We start from the raw sequence: 21,300 nt of genomic DNA, 5'->3' as shown, positions 1-21,300 counted from the left end.
CTATGCAACCATTAATTAAACAACAGTAGTCTATCTAAGTGTATTTCCGGTGCTGCAGGCCCTTGGGATATGTGAAGCTAAGTACTCAATGGGTAAAACCCTAATTGACACATCTATGTGTAGGCTCCACTGGCCATGGGAGCGGAGTTGACAGCCAAGGAAGGAGTAGCGTCCTTGCTCTAAAGTCAATAGCCTGTATTATGAGGTCAGCCACAGTACCACATCTAAGACAGGCATTAAGTGGACACAAGGGAGTCATGGCCCTGGATGGTTAAGGAACTTGCCCAGAACTTAAGCTCTAGTCATTCAAATGGTCCACTATCATTCTTTTTTGTGGTGAGCACAACCGGCCATGGAATCCAGAGTCACGTTCCATCACATGGTAGTGGGCATGATGGTGTATTACTGAGACATCATTGTCTATCTATGCTTATTCTCACACACAGGCACTAGGGCTGCCTCAATAACACACCCAGGACAGACGGCTGGACAAGGATGGCTCATTCATATTCCATGCCTGCAAGTGGACCTTTCAGGCGGAGTGTGTGTTGTACCTGTTTGTCGATGTGTTGCATGATCCTCTCGATACTTCCGTACTTCTGAAGCAGGTTCAGTGCCTTCTTGGGGCCCAGACCTCGGATTTTGCCAGTGTAGTCACAGCCCAGCAGGATGCACAGGTCCACGAACTGCACATGGGAGGAAGACAGCAGAAAGAGAGTGATACCTCAGGGGCAGAAAGGCAGAATTATGCCCTAAATGATGATAACAGATTCAAGAGAAGTTGCAGATAAGGAATGCACATGGCCACTCCTATGATCTGCAGGGTACTTTAATCCCATTGCGGCTCCTTTTGCCTACAAATTTATTATTGTAACTTAGCATTCCACTGAGGTCCTTAGAATATCATATATCTGAGGTCAATAACATCTCAGCCCTCCTCCTGGTCTTCCTGAATTTCCGGTATCTAGTGTGAGGCCGGGTCCTGTTATGGTTAAATATATACAGCTCCTTATTAAGTCATACTTTGCTTGGTCCATGCACTGCTTGACCCTGTGTCCCACGTCTTGTGCGTACATGACTTTGCTTCATTGCTCCTTTATGACTCCTAAATGCCTTTTGTGAATACCGAAAGTCGAAAAAATAGGATTTTGTCTCAGTTTAGGAGTGGTAAAGTTAGGAATCCTAACTTTACTACTCCTAAATGCCTTTTGTGAATACTGAAAGTCGTAAAGTTAGGATTTTGTCTCAGATTACTTTTGTGAATCGGGCTCAATGCATGGTAATGGCTGGCATTGTAAAAGCATATTCGTGGTAAAAACATGTGTGGTAAAGGCATACGATGTATTTACCTGTGTTGTACAGTTGTATAACCATTAAACAAGCATCAGGTATATTCAGCTGTATAAACATGGACCAAAATATTCACCCATTCAAGCATGCATCAGCGATATTTAATTGATTAACCTTAACCAAGGCATTCCCCCACTTTAACATGCATCAGGCATTCTTATCAGCATAGACAAGAACCAACACATTCCCCCCACTTCCACATGCATCGAGCATTCCTATCTGCAAACACATGAACCAACACATTCACCCACTTCACCGTGCATCAGGCATTGCTATCTGCATTAACATGAGACAACACATTCACCCACTTCAACATGCATCAGGCCTTCTTATCTGCATAAACGTGAACCAACACATTCACCCACTTCAACATGCATCAGGCCTTCTTATCTGCATAAACGTGAACCAACACATTCACCCACTTCAACATGCATCAGGCATTCTTATCTGCATAAACATGAACCAACACATTCACCCACTTCACCGTGCATCAGGCATTCCTATCTGCATAAACATGAACCAACACATTCCCCCACTTCAACATGCATCAGGTATTCTTATCTGCATAAACGTGAACCAACACATTCCCCCACTTCAACATGCATCAGGCATTCTTATCTGCATAAACGTGAACCAACACATTCACCCACTTCAACATGCATCAGGCCTGCATAAACATGAACCAACACATTCATCCACTTCACCGTGCATCAGGCATTCCTATCTGCATAAACATGAACCAACACATTCATCCACTTCACCGTGCATCAGGCATTCCTATCTGCATAAACATGAACCAACACATTCACACACTTCAACATGCATCAGGCCTTCCTATCTGCATAAACGTGAACCAACACATTCACCCACTTCAACATGCATCAGGCATTCTTATCTGCATCAACGTGAACCAACACACTCCCCCACTTCCATATGCATCAGGCTCTCTTATCTGCATCAACGTGAACCAACACACTCCCCCACTTCAACATGCATCAGGCACTTTTATCTGCATAAACGTGAACCAACACACTCCCCCACTTCAACATGCATCAGGCCTGCATAAACATGAACCAACACATTCATCCACTTCACCGTGCATCAGGCATTCCTATCTGCATAAACATGAACCAACACATTCACCCACTTCAACATGCATCAGGCATTCCTATCTGCATAAACGTGAACCAACACATTCACCCACTTCAACATGCATCAGGCATTCTTATCTGCATCAACGTGAACCAACACACTCCCCCACTTCCACATGCATCAGGCATTCTTATCTGCATAAACTTAAACCAACACATTCACCCACTTCAACATACATCAGGCATTCTTATCTGCATAAACATAAACCAACACATTCACCCACTTCAACATGCATCAGGCATTTTTATCTGCAGAAACATAAACCAACACATTCACCCACTTCAACATGCATCAGGCATTCTTATCTGCATAAACATAAACCAACACATTCACCCACTTCAACATGCATCAGGCATTCTTATCTGCATAAACATAAACCAACACATTCACCCACTTCAACATGCATCAGGCATTCTTATCTGCATACACATGAATCAACACATTCACCCACTTCAACATGCACCAGGCATTCTTATCATGCATACACATGAACCAACACATTCACCCACTTCAACATGCATCAGGCATTCTTATCTGCATACACATGAACCAACACATCCACCCACTTCAACATGCATCAGGCATTCTTATCTGCATAAACAGAAACCAACACATTCACCCACTTCAACATGCATCGGGCATTCTTATCTGCATACACATGAACCAACACATTCACCCACAACATGCATCAGGCATTCTTATCTGCATAAACATAAACCAACACATTCACCCACTTCAACATGCATCAGGCATTCTTATCTGCATAAACATGAACCAACACATTCACCCACTTCAACATGCATCAGGCATTCTTATCTGCAAACACATGAACCACAACATTCACCCACAACATGCATCAGGCATTCTTATCATGCAGAAACATAAACCAACACATTCACCCACTTCAACATGCATCAGGCATTCTTATCTGCATAAACATAAACCAACACATTCACCCACTTCAACATGCATTGGGCATTCTTATCTGCATAAACGTGAACCAACACATCCCCCCCCCCCACTTCAACATGCATGAGGCATCCCTATCTTCATAAACAAGAACCAACACATTCACCCACTTTAACTTTCCTCAGAGATTTTCGTCTTCATAAACAAGCAACACACATGCAGGTGTCTCAAAAGGCACAAAGCAAGTAATGCCTAACTTCCAATATGAAGACAACAGCGGGGTGATATACAGTACTGCAGTAACGGAGAATCCACCAAATACGGTGGCTGCATGGAGTCAACACAAAAGTGTATTGGGTGAAAATGATCTTGCAGATCAAAAAGTGCTTATGGTGAACTTTACTACAGAAAGCTGCTCATCTGCGTATAGGAAAACAATGAGTTGACCCCTGGATACTGGTAATACATGGCAAGCATAAAATTATAAAGGATTCCCAGATGCTTGTTTTATAGCTTGGAGGATAACACCAATTATTAACATGAGTATATGGCACAGGCCATCTTCAGGACTATTACAAATTTAAAGAAATGGAACTAATATCATCTGTGGAAAACAGATAAATATTGTAACTAGGTGGGTGTATGTGTACTTCGAATAAGCAATAATAAAACAGATATAAAAGAGTAATGTTTCGCAAATAAGTTAGGGACATTTTTTTAATAATGAATGAAATTATACAGCTAACCCAACCAATGCCTGCAACATTTAGTTCATTTTGCTAAAGAAATTAAATTCTGCTTGAAATCTTTGAGTAAGTTTGATAACCAACATCCTTTAATTGTTCTGTTAATTCCTTCAACATTTATTGAAGTTGTAGTGTGTGCCGAGATTGGTCTAATAAGTTACATGGACGCTGCACCTAGGACTGATGGGTGATCACACTTCAGTCTCAGATAATCAGGTGCAATGTGGAGATAGACAAGCTGAGTCACACCGAGTCATACTAATTGTCTGAATACATTTTATGTGTAATAATAATGAACAAGCATTACACTCTTCAAAAGAAGGTCAAAGGAACAAAAACTCTAAGGAGATAAAATAGCAGTGGAAAGAAAGGGGATTGAAGGTGTCTAAAGGGGGTCTAAGGTTAGCCAGGGGAGATGTCTGTAACTTGCTGACTTGGCATCTTGAGACCAAAAAAAATAATAATGGTATAGTTCTAGCCAAATTTGCTAAGGCCATGACCCTCCAATGTATAAATATCTATAATTTATTGTTACAGTGAGATGAAAAATATGTGCTATGCAAATCTCGTTAAAAGATCCACGAGACGTACACACAGCCAAACCATCTCCCAAGCTTGAGACTCCAGCGAATCTACAGTATTCTCTGTTCCCCGGCTCGCCTTGAGTCCTGAATATACCGATATATGCACGCAGGTATTGTTACTATACCTAAAGGTTTCAAACAGGAACTCTGCAGGAACCATGAACCAGTGAGTGTAGAAGCAATTGAAGATGACCTATAACATCTTTCAGCAGCCGCACTTCAGGTAGGACACAATGAAGGATTTAACTCATCCTCTGATTTTGGATGAAGTAATATCCACAACCAATATATTTCAGTGTGGACAGCCTGCCTTCAGAATCTGATACTTTCTCTGAGTGGGGTCTCCACTTTTTTGTCCGCTCATTGAAGCGGGTGTTCTTGTGGGTGGTGTGTCACAGTCTGTGACCCACACTAACATCGCTGTCTAGAATTGAATGAACTATCCATCTAGACTTTTATCCTAGACCAATGTTGGATCTAATTAGAACATCTATAACAAAACGACCCTTCCTCCACTAAGGGTCACATTTCCACTTTGGGGGGCAGTCTAGCCCACCCCATTGGCAGCGGCTCTGGACTCCGCCTCCCAAGCTATCCCACAAATATAACCGGTCATACTCGGCGGGGTTTCTCTGCCTATAAGGCAGCAGATGCCTGAAGAAAGAGCAGAATACTGAGGTAGTGCAGATAGTTTGACCCAGCTCAGCATTCTTTTTGTATTTCTGAAATAAAATCCCTCAGCGCAAGCTTGTTTCAGAAAACGAGAAAAACAAATATCTTAAGGTGCGGGGAGTGAACTCCTTGCACGTCAGGGCAATTGGAGGTTTACCCTGACAGGGGCCGACAAGTCTTGCATGGAGGTCTCCAGCAGGGAGATCCAATGCTGGTCGCCCACCCTTCAAACGGTGGGGCGACTGTCACTGTGACTCGGACCCTCAGGTCTCCAGAGGCAGCTGGCTGAGGCTGCGTAGACTTATATTTCTTAATAACATAAATAATCATGCATTTGACTGGATATTCGGTACACGAGCTGTGCACATATGTATCAGAGCTAGTAATCTGTTTTTGATTGTCATCCCAGATCTGCTTGCACGACTGATACATTTATTGATCACAGAAATATTTCTATTTTGATAAAGACCTGAATATTTTCCATGCCTGACAAACTAACCACAAGCATAGTTACCCGTTCGATAGCCTTATCCATAGCAACTTACTACAGACCCATCACTGCCTTTTGGCTCCATTACCTGTCACTGAAAACTTGCACCCACTTAGACTGAAACGACATGTTTACCTGTCTTTGGTTCAGCTTCAGCTTCTCCAAGATTATAGGCAAAGAATATTCCTCCATTTCACTGCAAGAAACATGTTTAAACAGTAAATGTCTAGCCTTTACTCTGTCATTTTGCACCTGCCCTCCCAATTAGAGTCTACCTGTTCTGCTCTTGCAGTTTCATTGCCTTCTCTTTTAACGTTCCTCTGCACCCCATCAGTCTGACTGCAGCTTACACTCTCCCTACTACAACCTTCCAATTCCAAACTCACTTTTTCTCTCTCCCTGCTCATCTCCTGGGCTCTCCCTGTCTGATCTCTCACAGTGCCCCTGCTCCCCTCTTACAGTCTTCTTGCTTTTCTATTACACTTTGCCTGATCCACCTATTACAGTTTCCCTGTCTCCTCTCTTAGTTTCCAGCTGCTCCACTGACAATCTCCCTAGCAGTGAAGCTTGCCCACTTCTTACATCTTCCACTCCATCATTATCCTAGATCACCTCATACAGTGTTACTGCTCCCTTCTGTGATCTTCCCTGACTCCCTTTTGTAGTCTACTGTCTTCCCAGACTGTCTCCCTGCTCCCTTACCTTACATATCTGTCCCACCTGCCCACACTCTGCTCTTTCACTCTCCATTCTCCTCTAAATCTATTCACCCCTTTCATAGTCTCTTGTCTACCTCATTACACGCTCCACGGTCCCCCTTACACTTTTTCTGCTTCTCGCGTGGAGCCTCTCCTATCTGACAATACACTCTTTCTGCTCCCCTCTTAAGACTTTACGGCTCCTCTCTCTCTCTTTGCACCCCCTTAATTTTCCATTGATTACTTCCAGTTTACATTTTTGACCCAAATCACAGCCTCTCTCCTCACTGCACCCTTTCCCTGATCGTCCCCTACACTATCTACGCCTTCCTCTTACACCCACCATGATCCTCACTTATTGTCTCACTTCCAGTTGGCAGATGTTGGAACTGAAGCACAAGGAAATAATATGAATTTGCGGGCGCCACACTGTTGCACCACTTAGTGAAGAAGTGTCTAGATTTCACAGTTCACAATCTACACTCTCCCACACATTTTCATGTTAGGCACGTACATGTATTTAGGCCAAAGACAGGTGGCTTATAAGATTATGAGCAAAGCTGAACTTCCCTGTGTCCTTCATGAGCAAAATCATGTCATAAGAGTCCAATAACAAGTACAACATCACAACAAGTGCAGCCATCACCCCACACACTCACAACCTCAATCCTATGTGGGGGGTTAGAAACCACACTTGCTACCAAACATTGTGCAAGATCCTCAGATCATTGTTGATGAAAGGAACAAGTTGGTTCAATTCCCCATGATCGCTCTGCAACGTATTATCCTGTGGACCATAAGAACCTTTCCAAGGGACTCAACGAATGGACAGTGGTACAGGGTGCAGCCTTACAATGGAATACCTTCTTCCTCCATAAGAAGATCCAACAAGTGCACATCGGAACAGAAGAATTGTCAATAGGAAGGCTGCCTTGCAGTGTCCCATAGAGTCCTACGTCTGATCCCCACTGTTTAACATTTAAATCCTCCCACTGGCACCCACTGCAGGAACATCATCAGGTCCCTCTCCGAATGTACTCCGATGATACCCAAAACCACACTCAACTTGGTAATAAATTTAAGGCCCTCATGAGATCTCTGTAATCTGATGTGGGGAGACGGGGGAGAGGGTCCAGAATCTCAAATTCCAGTCGGGATCCCTACACCACATTGCAGGAGTTGAGGGTGTTCTCAATGGAGTGGGGAATAACTAAATGGCCGCAGAAATACCCGGCCCTTTACAAGTACTTTTTCCCATTCTGGAAGCAAAACAACATATGATATTTTTCACCTTCTCAGAGCAAGCCAAAAATGTCAGGAGAATGGCAGGGGTAAAGGGAGAAGGGTGTTAGGGCAGGGTTCAGTCTGTTCGTTGGAGAACTATCTTCTTTGGGGGTTCTGCTGCTAGGGTCGGGTGGAGGGACCTGGATATGCTGGTGCCTGAAACCCTTGCAGTTGATAAGACCGGTATAGTGTTTCCCGGCCAGATAATTCCAGGCTCAAAGAAACTTGTAATTGTAGGTGCAGAATTTCTTCTGGATTTATCGATCCAGGTGGATTTTGGCCTATCATAATGAGGGCCTAATCGTCAGACTAAAATAACAGGATGCCTAGACCAAATGTTTCATAGGATGAAGAAAATTCCCTTTGCATGATTGGCACTAAAACAGACAGCTGTGTTAGGAGGGTCTGACCACAACCATCACCCACATGTCACAAAATAGGAAATCTATGGATCATATAGCCTCATAGCTGCTGCCGAGGGGTATACTAGTTGTTAAAGGCCCTGAACCCGAGTTATTGGCCCTGGCAGCAGGTGAGGGCCTATAATAAGGGAGATAGCTCTTAACAACTGGTACAGCCCGTGGCAGAAGGGCTATAAGGCTATTGGAGCATTCCACCTACTGAGGGTAGAATGTTCTAAATCAAAAGCGGAGAAACATAAAGACATACATTGGAATGTTGGAGCAGAAGGCTTCTATAAGCCATAAAAAGCCCGGACCTACTCCAATGTCTTCAATGGAACTCCCAACATTCTGATGTTCTAATATAGCGTAATAGTCCTCTTCCGAGGGATATACCGGTTGTTAAAGGCCCTGAACCCGAGTTACAGGCCCTTTTCTTAGAGGACCCTTAGCGGTCAACACATAATGGGCTGGATTTTCTCAACCTTTGAAGTTACCTGTAGCCCCAGCATTGGTGACGCTGAAGGTGAGGAAAATCCGACCCACTTTCTGGGCCACTCATAATGAGGGCCTTTGAGAGTTGCTCCCAGTGGATTCTAGGGGCCAATTCAAAATCCTATCCTCAAGGCGCATGTGAACAAATCACGTGGCTATTTTTAGCAGGACACTAAATTCCTGCTAGGACTCCTCAATCAATAAACATGTACTTCGTCCATCAACTAATCTCCAAATGACAGTGTCTGGAAGGTCCCAAAATTCGGGAATGCCTTAAATTCCAGTCGAGGAGCATACGTTAATTATCTGGGTTCAGCAAACTCCCAAAGACTTGGGGGCATATCAGCAACGAGGCGATAGAAAATTATCGCCGCTTTTGCGTCCGTTTCCGGACGAAAAGCGGGCGATAATTTTAACGCCTAATCAGCAAGGTCACGCTAGCGTGTGAAACCTTGCATTAGCGCCTGTTTTTTGAACGCCCAGCTTTGCATCTCTAATGAGATGCAAAGTGGGCATCCCTCCCCAGGATAACGGGAGAAATGTCGCTAAGCGACATTTCTCCTATTATCAAACCTAACGCAAAGCAGCATAACGACAAGAAAAGTAGCGATAACCTCTGTTATCGCTACTTTCCTTACACCTGCTTTGAAAGTGACTTAGCCATGATATCCTATGTGAGGTGGATGTCATGGCTAAGTATGTGAGGCCCTATCAGCAAGCTTTCGCCAAAAGTTGTGCGATTATCGCTGGATTTCCAGCGATAATCGCACATTTGGCGGCTTGCGCTCTGAATTTTATCACTTTGGAGATAAGCGTTGCTGATAGCACGCTATCTCCGCGATAAAATTCAGAGTTGGCCGGCGATAATTATCCTCACGCTAAGAGCGCTGAGCGATAATTATCGCCTGCCCATGCCGATATGCCCCTGAACTCTTCAGATAGTCATTCATTACAATATTTGCAGTCATTAGAACAGCTATAGAGTTATGTCGCACATTCAATTCGGCCTTTACACTTTTTTGGACTCTATTTCTCCTTACAAAGCATAGGGCCCGACATCTGCCATTGCGGTCCACCCACTGCATCATGATGCAGCGGGCAGAGGCATTGGGCGGAGGGACCGTCCGCTGCGCATCGAACGGGCTCAAAGAGCCCGTCGGAGTGTCAGAAACACACATAATCCCATAATAACAGCAGAGCCATCCTCGGCTCCGCTGTCGAGATTATGTTGTCACTTTCTGACAGCCTTGCCATGTCAGCCTTTCCATGTTGACCTTTCCCACAGCAAAAGGATGTCAGAAAGTGACTTTGGGGGAACCTAGCAAGGCCCCCCTGGCCATCTGATATGGGGCCTGGTAAACATCCCTGCACCGTGTGGCAGGCACCGCGTTGTGCCTGACACACAGTGCACGGATGTTTTAAAACATACATCTTTCAATGGCAGCTAGTGCTGCGGGCCTTTTCCGCTCACCACGCAAGCTGCCATTAAAAAATGGATGTTTCTGACCGCCCATAGGGCGGTTGCATTCAAATAGTGCGGTCGGAACCGCCGATCTATGGTCGGACGGTTCCAATCCGCAACCACCCAACATCGTAATAAGGCCCTTAGTAGTGACTGCAAGGTTATATATTTGGACTTTTACAATGGTGTTAAATGAATAAATACATATATAAAATATACAAACAGAATATAAGCCTATCAGAAAAGTAATGAAATTAGATCAAGTAACCTTACATCCTCACCCCTGCCCCACACTCACTTCTTTTTGCCAGCAGTTAAGTGTCGCACCAGTCGAGTACTTCCGAAAGGCAGGGCATCCATGTCTTCAGTGGCCGTGCACCAGGCTGTGCCAGAGGCGACGAGGGCAGCACAGGTTGCTTCAGCCTCGCTTGGGGCCTGAGGATCAAAATTGAAGAAATGCAGAGTTGGTATTACAATACACTTCTTTTGAAGAGGTTCTCTGAACACCACGGAAAAACAGGATCTTGGACATCAGACTAACATAACTCAAATGAACATCTGCTCAGTGGGACAGAGACAAGTAGTTAGGGCAGGCAAACTGAGTGTCCGGTGGAGCCTGTAGCAAGCGTGTGTACTTACTTTAGATGTCTAGAAGCAGAAATAGTGGCTTCATCCTATCCCATTTGGGTCTTCTGTATTAGGAAACAACTTGCAGTGCCAGAAACAAGAATACACCAACACACACATATATTAAACAAAAGACATCAACAATCCCTAAAAAGAGAAAATACCTCACTGCTATTTTTAACCTCTTCTCAAACCTGTACAAAAAAGCAAGAAATGCCTGATTTTATCACACCACTTCACAAAGATATGAGGAATCCCTGGTATCATCACACCTCTAGAAAGAGAAATTGACTCACTGATATAATCACACCTCTAGAAAGAGAAAATGTCTCACTGATATTATCACACCTCTAGAAAGAGAAAAGGACTCACTAATATTATCACACCTCCAGAAAGAGAAAAGGACTCCTTGATATCCTCACAGCTCTAGAAAGTGAAGAGAACTCACTGATTATCACATCTCTAGAAAGAGACTCACTGATATCAGCACATCTCTAGAAAGAGAAAAGGACTCACTGATATTAGCACACCTCCAGAAAGAGAAAAGGACTCACTGGTATTATCATACCTCTAGAAAGAGAAACGGGCTCACTGATATGATCACACTTAGAACTCACTGATATTATCACACCTCTAGAAAGAGAAAATGACTCCTTGATATCATCACACCTCTAAAAAGTAAAGAGAACTCACTGACTATCACATCCATAGAAAGAGACTCACTGATATTAGCACGTCTCTAGAAAGAGAAATGGACTCACTGATATAATCACACCCTCTAGAAAGAGAAAAGGGTTTACTGATATTATCACATCTTTACAAAGAGAAAAGGGCTCACTGATATTATCACACTTAGGACTCACTGATATTATCACACCTCAAGAAAGAGAAAAGGATTCACAGATCGTATCTCACCTCTACAAAAAGAAACAAGAAATGCCTGACATTGCCCAAAATAAACCAACGTGAAATCCATGGTATGATCACACCTCTAGAAATAGAGAAGAGGACTCACTGATCTTACCACACCTCTAGAAAGTGAAAAAACTCACTGATATTATCACATCTCTAGAAAGAGAAAAGAACCCACTGTTATTATCTCACCGCTATACAAAGAAATAAGGAATTTCTGACATTATCACAAAGAAACCAAACGAGAATTACCTGGTATGATCACACCTCCAGAAAGAGAAAAGAACTCACTGATACTATCACATCTCTAGAAAGAGGAAAAATACTCACTGATATTATCTCACCTCTAGAAAGTGAAGATAACTCACTGATTATCACATTATAGAAAGAGACTCACTGATATTAGCACATCAAAAAGCCATCAATAATACAACAAAACACTTATCACTTCTTTTGGACAAAGACTCTTTTGCAAAATGAAAACGTACATGGCCTCTAATGAATGGTTATACCAGGGTGAAAATTCAACCGTATCTTGAAATCCCATGGTCCTTGAAGCACAAACAAATAATTATAAAAGCCTGTTTTGGAGTATTTCCAGTTTCATGTCACTTAATGCCATGGGTGAGAACAGAGGAACTGACGACCTGCCGCTTATGTAAACTCGGAGAAGAGGATATTATGCACCTCCTTTGTGTATGTCCAAAATTAAAATTTGAAAGTATATCCATCCTTAGGAGACATTTTAATGCTCGAGGAATACGGAGCTGCAGACAAGCATTGATAAGATGTCTTCATACTGATGATATAATATTAACCTCAGCTTTTGTAAAGTTTTTAATGTGATTGAGAGCAAAGTTAGAATACCAAAAACAAATAGAATGTAATGTAGGATGAATATAACATGTAAATAGTATCATGAACTTTAAGTCCAACATATTTTATAATATGAAAGAGTATTATGTTCGATCATGTTTTAATTACCTTTTTTCTCACCTTTTTATAACTGGATTTTATAATAGGAACTATCGTTTATAAATTGTAAGATTTTAATTAATCAAACAATAAAGTACAAATGAAATACTCAAAAATTAGCATATCTCTTGAAAGAGAAAGGGACTCACTGATATTATCACACCTCTAGAAAGAGAAAAGGACTCACTGATATTACACCTCTAAAAAGAAAAATTACTCACTGATATTATCATACCTCTAGAAAGAGAAAAGGACTCACTGATATTACACCTCTAAAGAGAAAAATGACTCACTGATATTATCACATCTCTGGAAAGAGAAAGGCACTCACTGATATTATTACACCTCTAGAAAGAGAATATGACTCACTGATATTATCGCACCTCTAGAAAGAGGAAATGACTCACTGATATTATCACATCTCTAGAAAGAGAAAGGCACTCACTGATATTATTTCACCTCTACGCAAAGAAACGAGGAATGCCTCACAGTATCGCAAAGAAATGTGTAATCTCTGGTATGATCACACCTCTACAAAGAGAAAAGGGCTCACCTCTACACAAAGAAACAAAAATACCTGGGGCTGTCACTTCTCTGCACAATGCAAAATAAGTTACTTACATGCTCACCCCGCTACACAGATAAATACAAATTACTTGGTATGGTTAAGTGCTACATTTTGTAGACACCATACGTTTATTAAGCACCTGATGAAGACCCATAAAGCATCAGCAAATTTGGAACAGCAGACATGACCAGTTCACATCATGTTCAAACTAACAAGACGTTGAAACAGTTTGATTTTTGGGGCTGCTGGAATATTCCTTGATCCCCTTTATAACTTATTGCCAAAGGCAAAGCATCCCACTGATAACCACCACTGAAATGATCCAACACGTCTGCTTAACTGTTCTGAAAACAGGGATCGCGAACAGCGGACACAAAGAGAACATGTTAGTTTATGGCTACAGTAAGCCGTACGGTATGGCCGAATGCCTTTCTCTCAGCAGGCAATGCTCAACCCCTTCAGCTTGGGGAATAGTATTATTAACTGCTATCCAGGTGTACTCTAGGACTGTAGACGATGTGTGCATTATCCATTTAGGTAACCTATAAGGCTCTCCTGTAGTGCAAGGTGACTCCCCAGCCTCACTGCATTGATGATGAAATAGTAAATTGATTCTCACTGAAACCAATTAAAGACAGAATTGCATCTTTGAAGTTAAGCAGAGCAGCGGGCCCAGAAAAGACTCCGGTAATCACAATGGGAACAAATAGTGATCGGTGGGAGAAAATATTTATGCACTCATTCCAATGGGTAACCGAAACGCGTTTAATGCCTCATTCATGGAGGGTTTCTGTGGTGAAGCCTATTCTAAAAAGAGGAGATGGAAGTGTCCAACAAATTATACATTAACTAGTTGGGTGAATTTCGTCTTCCTATTGAACAGGGCAGGTTCTGTGAAGGCCATTCACCCATTAACCATTACTTCGCCCTATGGGTAATCGCTCAGAAATCTCTCAAACTAAATCAAAGGCTACATTGCTGTTTTATAGATTTCTACATGACTTTGGATACAATGACAAGAGGCCGTTTTGGGAAAAAATAGATCCTGGAATATGCCCAGTGGTCTTTTATCATTAGTGCAGGCACAGGTAGAATTAGATTCCACTGGCTGTCTTAAAAGAAATTGGAATATATACGGTCTATGCCAAGAATGCGTCTTGGCGCCTTCCTTGGCGTCCTCCCTTCTGCTTTAAAAACAGCTAATTCCTTTTCACTTTAAATAGGCTCCACCCACTTTCCAAATCTTCTTTATACTAATGACCTGATACTCTGAAATTATGCAGTTTTCGGCTTTCAGGGACAGCTTGATGCTTTGCCTGGACTGTGATTCATTAAACGCGTGCCCAACCTCCTAAATGGAACCATGGATCACAGTATATGCTGTGAATTTAATTTGCAGTCGATGAGAGAGTGAAGACATGTTTTTTACCATAGAGAGCCTAAAAGGCTGACCTGGGTTGCATGATGTTCTAAATCCAGCTCCAATGATTCCCACATCTCATTAATCAACTGTATCCCCCAAGAAGGGAACGACTAGGAATAGCATATTTATTTTCTAGACAGGAGAGTTTTCTGATCTTATCACATCTCTGTCACCAGAATCAAGGAGTCACTCTGATTTTCTGTGTTTTATTAAAAAAATGAGGGTTGTCTGATATTACAATAGATGGTCATGGATATTGACATCAAAAAATCCCTTCGGTGCACATTACCATTCTTAACCCCTCCTTGCTGCAACATCACTTGCTCTGCAGGTCTCCTTTTACTCTGCATTTACTACTCCTCTTCATCCATACAGAACGTACAGACCGTTCTGTGGAAATCTTCCTTGTATCTCCACTGTGCTCCAACCAACACGTCTCACCGCAACATCAGGATGCAATTTGCCACAAACTTGATGTATTTAAATGTTCCTTTGACATCCCCATCACACTCCTTTATGGATAAAGTTCCTTGCATTTATGATGACAGAACCTCTAGTGGGACATTGGGACAGTGCTGTCTTCTATCCAGTAAACTGAACCTCTGTTCCCAGATCTCAGCTTCTGCCTTCCTGACAAGGTACTGTTCTTTCTAAAGTGGATCATGGCCCAGTTTCAATGCATCTGTCGAATAATAAATGCTGGATGCACACCCAAATACACCCATACTGCATATACACACCGACAATGCACACCCACATAGGTCAATCTGAAAAAAAAGAGGGGTGCGTATATTCGGCATATTTTAGGTATTCTTCTCTGCAGTCCCTTTTCCCTAAGAAGTAGAAATGTGAACATGTAAAGCCCCAGTGACTTCTGGATGAAAAAGTGTACCCAAGGATAGGCGGGGAGCAGGCTACATCCGTGTATCAACACTTTTTGCTGAAGGTTCCCAACAGTGAACGCCTGACTTACCAACCTGAAATATTCAAAATTGAGTCACCCACAAATTGACTGATCATCTCATCCTCCCAAAATTAGCACCTTTGGATCTTAATAACCAGCGCTGCACCAGGTCCCCGCAGGACGGCCATGTCTCGTAACCAGTCACGCGCTTGACCCTACCTGAATGCAGGGAACCCCCAAGTGCCGCAGGAGGGTCTCGCAGTCCTTCTCTACAGCTCTATCAGGGATCAGCAGAGGTTCCAGGCCTACAAAGGGAGAAGCAGAGGAACTGTGAGCCCGGGAAGATAGTAACCACGACAAACAGTACAGTAATCAACCCTAAACAGTATTCATTGGCTTACCCACACTGAGCTCTGCTAGGCTGCCGGACGTGGAAACAGCTCCTGAAGGAAGGTAAATTGAATACATTAAACGTGAGAGCATTTGAGGCTCAAGGCGGGAAACAATACAGCGGAGTGTGTGTGCTTCTGTGTCCACACACATATGAGTGACCAAGAGTTTAACTAGAGCCGTGCGAATTGCGCGGCGATGGATGACGCAATGATGCTGCAGGGTCCCTACATTAGTATATGATTCGAAAAGACAACAAATGAGGCATAATGCAGCACAATCTGTTGCAGTTTTATTATGCAATTCGATCATTTCATCTCACTACAGTCAGTCCGGATTAGTTCCAGTTTAACACTAGAATACAGCAGTCCCCTCTTGAAAGGCGATCTGTTCATCTTTGCAGAAACTCTCCTGGTTTGCAGCAACAAGTGGGGGGTGTTTTTTACTTTTACTAACTTGTTATCTGCTTGAGCTAGAAACCGATGTTTGGGTTGAAATCTGCAACTTATGCAGCAGACGATGGATGATGTGGAAGTACTGTAAACCTAAAATTATTCAGAAACCGCAGCTGTCGCAGAATAGAATTATTCCCTGAATATAACCAATGCAGCAACCTCAGAAGAAAATGAAGCATTGGTGCAAGCAAACAAACATCTACATAGACTGCACTAGCAGGTCCTGTATGTCAGAGTCCTGCCCAGGAGAGCAGATTGTCCACAGCTGGAAGAAAGAGGCAGGGCTCAGAGAAACAGAAGGCCCCTAAAGGCTCTGGTTTAAAGCAATGGTAAGGCAATTTGGGTCCCAGTCTGTGACAAATTACAGTCTTTTTAATTAAAACATTGTATTGGTATTATAGTCGTATACATTAATATACCACATGAAAACAGCATGCAGAGAACCTAGGTATCTCGTGGTAAAGCACGTATCAGGAACACAACCTCAACCATGCACAGCACCTGCTGAGTTATCGGGCCTGAAACAACCATAGGTCTGGTGGGCCATGGCACCCCTACCAGGATGACCGTTCTACCAGGGAGGCCAACAGGGCGCCCCCATTCATATCTCCAGTCCCTGCACTTCTTTCCATGGGCCCCATATTTTGTCAAATTTCTTTGGGCAGTTATGTGTTGGGTATACAGTTTTTTCTGCTTACATGCACCAATCCAGGTTCTTCTGAGCCCACTGAGTTGTCCGGGGTACAGTTCTGCTCCCACATAGTGTCCCACAATGTCCCTTATGGCACCACTAATGCAATATCACGCCAAATGACAGTCTCGATAGCTGGAGGGCCTTCACTTGAACTACAGCAAGCCCAGAACAGCTGCCATGTTGTGATCACCTACCAAGGTGCTCTCTTTACTACAGAATCACTTTTAGGAAGATCCTGTCGTCCAGCTGGGAACCTACAGGTCCCATCACTGCCGGCTGTCCTGCTTTAGGCAAGAGAGACGCCAAGTTAGTAACTGGTTAAGGCCAGTGTTTCAACCTGAGGTCTCAGAGTAAGCTCCTAATCCCTAGATTTATGTATATGTATATGTATGTATATCTTCCGCGAATTGTAGCCCATCCTCATAGGCCATTGAAAGATTAATGTCAATTAAGCAACAAAAACTACTTGAGGAACCGGAGGGTCATTGTCACAGTCGGTACGACTAGATGAACTTGGCCAATGGTGTTACATCAGATGGGCCACAACGAGGGGCCTTGATTGCCCCCATAAACAATGGGAGGATCTGACATGTAAGTAGTGGAAGGGAAGGTCTAAGAGAGGCCACTAAAAGGCTTCATCCAATGACGTGCATGTCAGGCCCATCTCCTTTAATCAACCGGCTAAAATGAAGCGGTCAAGGGTGTCATAGGCTGCAGATGAGGGCAGTGATGCCGCCATGTTTAGAAGCCTTCTGAAGATCGTACAAGTGTAAAGCCTAGGAAAAGTTGTTATTCTCTCCAATGGAGTGGGTGAATTGGGGAGTGTGACTGCCCACTCTATCGGACCAGCTCTAGAAAAATTATTGTAAAATATTGCGATGAAAAGTATAATCAAACATTTGAAACAAGTAGTAGGCAGAATCCACGACATTGTGTTTCCGAAAGGAAAAGACTTACTAGACAAGGCAGACATTAGTAGATACTTCACCATTACCCAATTTTAAAACTAAAGAAAGGTCTCATACCGTTGCACCTTTGCACCTCCCTTATTAATCATTCATTAAATAGTACACAAAGTTGAACAGGCGTAATTACATTACAATCTAAAATTGTGTGGCATGCATCTCTCACCACAAGAGTCATATACCCAGTTACAGGGTAATTCTAAAAGACATACTTATTCTGAAAAGATGGTATTCAACACTGAATATCCAATTATAAGGTAGTAAAGCACACAGTCTCCATTGACTAATGTATTAGATATCCGTTGCTCACTCCCCGCAATATCACAATTATATTAAACATGCATATCCGTGCCAGCATCATCTTTATATGAACGTGTTTGCAAAAATAGCATTTATATGTCTATAAACTACTACAATCCGGTCTTGCAGTCTAAGCGGTGTCCTCATCCCATTCCACTATAACCAGTGCTCCCTTGGTTAGATTACACCAATAAGAGCCTTTTACATGGTTCAATTAAATCAAAAGCAAAAAAAACACTGATTTTGAAGTACCTTATACTTCGTAGAAAAAACAACGTGGACAAGCCCACAAAGAAATATGGTCACTTCAGGTGACTCATTAACTTGTGCAGGAGCACAGACATCCAGTGGATGTATAAAAAGACCCCCTCACCCACCAACATAGTCGGTGGCATGCTTCATCATTGGGGTCCCAGCTGGGCTGCCGAGTGGAACCCAGCTGTGCTACAACGTTTGATTACAGTGGAGCGGGTTTTGTGATGTGAAAGTGAGTGCTTTATATGATGTGGAAAAATGTTTAAAATGTCTCTAAGAAGTGCCCTCATGAAAAACTTTAATAAAAGGGTCTTAGGCCATGATTAAAAACTAGGGATATAGTGAAGGTATAATTTGTACTGCCTGAGTCTAAATGGCATTAAGACAGAGGTGCTAATAGTGGGGAATTCTCCGTTTATATGGTCGCCGGTTTGGTGGCAAACTATATTAGGACCAATTCCCTCCCCGAAGACTGAGGTGAAAAATCTGGGAATATGGATAGACTCTAAACTATCTTTTGATGCCCAGATTAATAGAACGAGAGGAAAATGCTTCGGAATCCTGAAAATCATCAGGAAAACCCTGGACATCCTCCCTATAGCTGCTAGAGAAACCCTGATCCATGCACTTGTTACGTCAAGAATGGACTACGGGAATGTGCTGCTTCTGGGCGCAACAAAAAAGGGTCTTCAGAAGTTGCAATCCATCCAGAATGCAGCTGCCCGTCTGGCTCTAAACCTACCGAGAAGGGCACCTTCTAAGAATGCACTGAAGACACTGCACTGGTTGCCTGTGCAGAAACAGATCACATTCAAGGCACTGTGTTTTGGCCATCGTATTTTGCAGGGAAAAGGCCCTGCTTATCTGCACAACCTACTCCTACCATACAAAACGGAACGCCAGTTAAGATCTACAGGGACACACCAGGTAAAAGTCCCGAGGATAAAAAGAGCGCGCATGGCACACGCTCTTTCAGATATTTGGCAGCAAAGAGCTGCAATGAGCTTCTCATGTCCCTTCGAGAGGAACAATCACATATAATTTTCTGCAAGAAATTAAAAACGTGGCTTTTTACACAGTTAAACTGAGACCTACAAAAACTGCAAACAAATGATTTCTGAAATTATCAGTTGGAATTGAAATAGCGTGGGGACACACCAGCTGGTGTAACCAGGCGCTTCATAAACCCAAACTAAACTAAACTTCAATATCACCGGAATATAGGTCAACTAGTTTCAGCCTTCTACGGGGATCATGAGGCTTTCATCAGGACCGTCGTGAAGTGGCTAAAAAAGTGGAAGTGGCCACAGAAGTGCAATATCAGCACACGTACCAAAGTGTGCTGTGAGTGTGGTGGGCACGCTGTACTTACGGACCCATAAAGGTAGATATTTTAACCCTTAGTTATGCGGACATACTGATCCTGCCAGGGGGAACCTCCTATAGTCACACATTCATCAAGGATTAGTTCCCTCCTATCAATCCTGCATTGTGCTTGGTCAGGATATCACCAGACTTCTTAGATATCACAGTATTTGAAATTTGTCATTTCAAACATACTCAACCCCATATTACTCAACGTTTTGGTTGTTACATCCCTCACAATATATATTACTTACCAAGCATCGGTGATCACCTTCCTATCAATGTTACTTGGCATCTCCCAAGGGTTCTGCCATCCCAACTTGTGGAAATATAGACGGGTGGGTGTGCAGAGACGTCTTCCCGGTGACAGCAAACGATGCAGGACTATTGTTGAGAATGTAGAGTTGTGGATGAATCCGCGCAGATTGGATTGTGTGGTTCACATTATGACATTTGTAATACGGCGGACGTAAATATAGAAGCATGCTGAGGACGTTTTTTAGAGTAGTTTCTGCACGGCGTGTTTGGCAGGACTATAGCGAGCACTCTTAATGGATATATAAGAGATGTTGATCCGAATATTGCAAATTATGCTATATTACTCTGCATGTTTACAAGGTGGGAGTTTGGGGACTCATCTAGCAGGGAGGCAGGGTGGGGGGTGTTGGCGGGGGTGAGGGGGGATTTGTTTTTGGGGTTAGTATTTTATGCTCTAGTCCACTATAGTCCTTCAGCACGTGGTATCCTGCATGACGACACAGTGGGTTCATTCACATGTCCGGTACTGTTAACTCTCGAGATCTGTGATGGGTACCCAAACTAAGTGTACAATATGGACGTGCAACAAGAATGGATTGGGGAATAAAATCAAGAGGACACTAATATTACAACACCTTAAGCGCCACTCCCCAGATGTGGTCTTCATTCAAGAGACGCACCTGTGCGGAAACAGGTGCAAGGCCCTCGATTGTTTTGGGTATAAACTAGTCGCCCATTCAGGGTACACGTCAGGATCTAGGGGGGTGGGCATCCTGTTCCATAACGCCCTGCTGGCGGTCCTGCTGGCCGCGTGGTCTGACAATGCAGGCTGCTTTGCCGCAGCAGCGGTGAAGTGGGAGGGCTGCACAGTAGTCTTTTGCACCTGCTATGTCCCACCGGGCCTGCACTCATCTGTGTTTCCACGGCTGGGCTCATTTCTGATAGATCTTTCCCAGGAGCCCCTTC

At 43.2% G+C, this 21,300-nt stretch overlaps 1 protein-coding gene across 1 annotated transcript in view; it reads right to left on the bottom strand.

Moving 5' to 3' along the window:
* LOC146830371 (flap endonuclease 1-like) overlaps nt 1-21,300 on the bottom strand; it is a 57,000-nt gene that overhangs the window by 7,232 nt on the left and 28,468 nt on the right. The window contains exons 5-9 of the mRNA XM_085604562.1: nt 16,054-16,095; nt 15,872-15,957; nt 10,542-10,678; nt 6,039-6,099; nt 555-686 (exon numbers count right to left, since the gene is read on the bottom strand). Of these exons, the coding sequence (XP_085460688.1) occupies nt 555-686; nt 6,039-6,099; nt 10,542-10,678; nt 15,872-15,957; nt 16,054-16,095 (458 nt within the window). The remainder of the gene's footprint in view (nt 1-554; nt 687-6,038; nt 6,100-10,541; nt 10,679-15,871; nt 15,958-16,053; nt 16,096-21,300) is intronic.

The sequence above is a fragment of the Triturus cristatus genome, chromosome 5_1 (genome assembly GCF_964204655.1).
Source record: "Triturus cristatus chromosome 5_1, aTriCri1.1, whole genome shotgun sequence".
Classification (NCBI taxonomy): Eukaryota; Metazoa; Chordata; class Amphibia; order Caudata; family Salamandridae; genus Triturus; species Triturus cristatus.
Note: the sequence above shows the minus strand (reverse complement) of the source record. Positions and strands in the feature narration are given on the sequence as shown.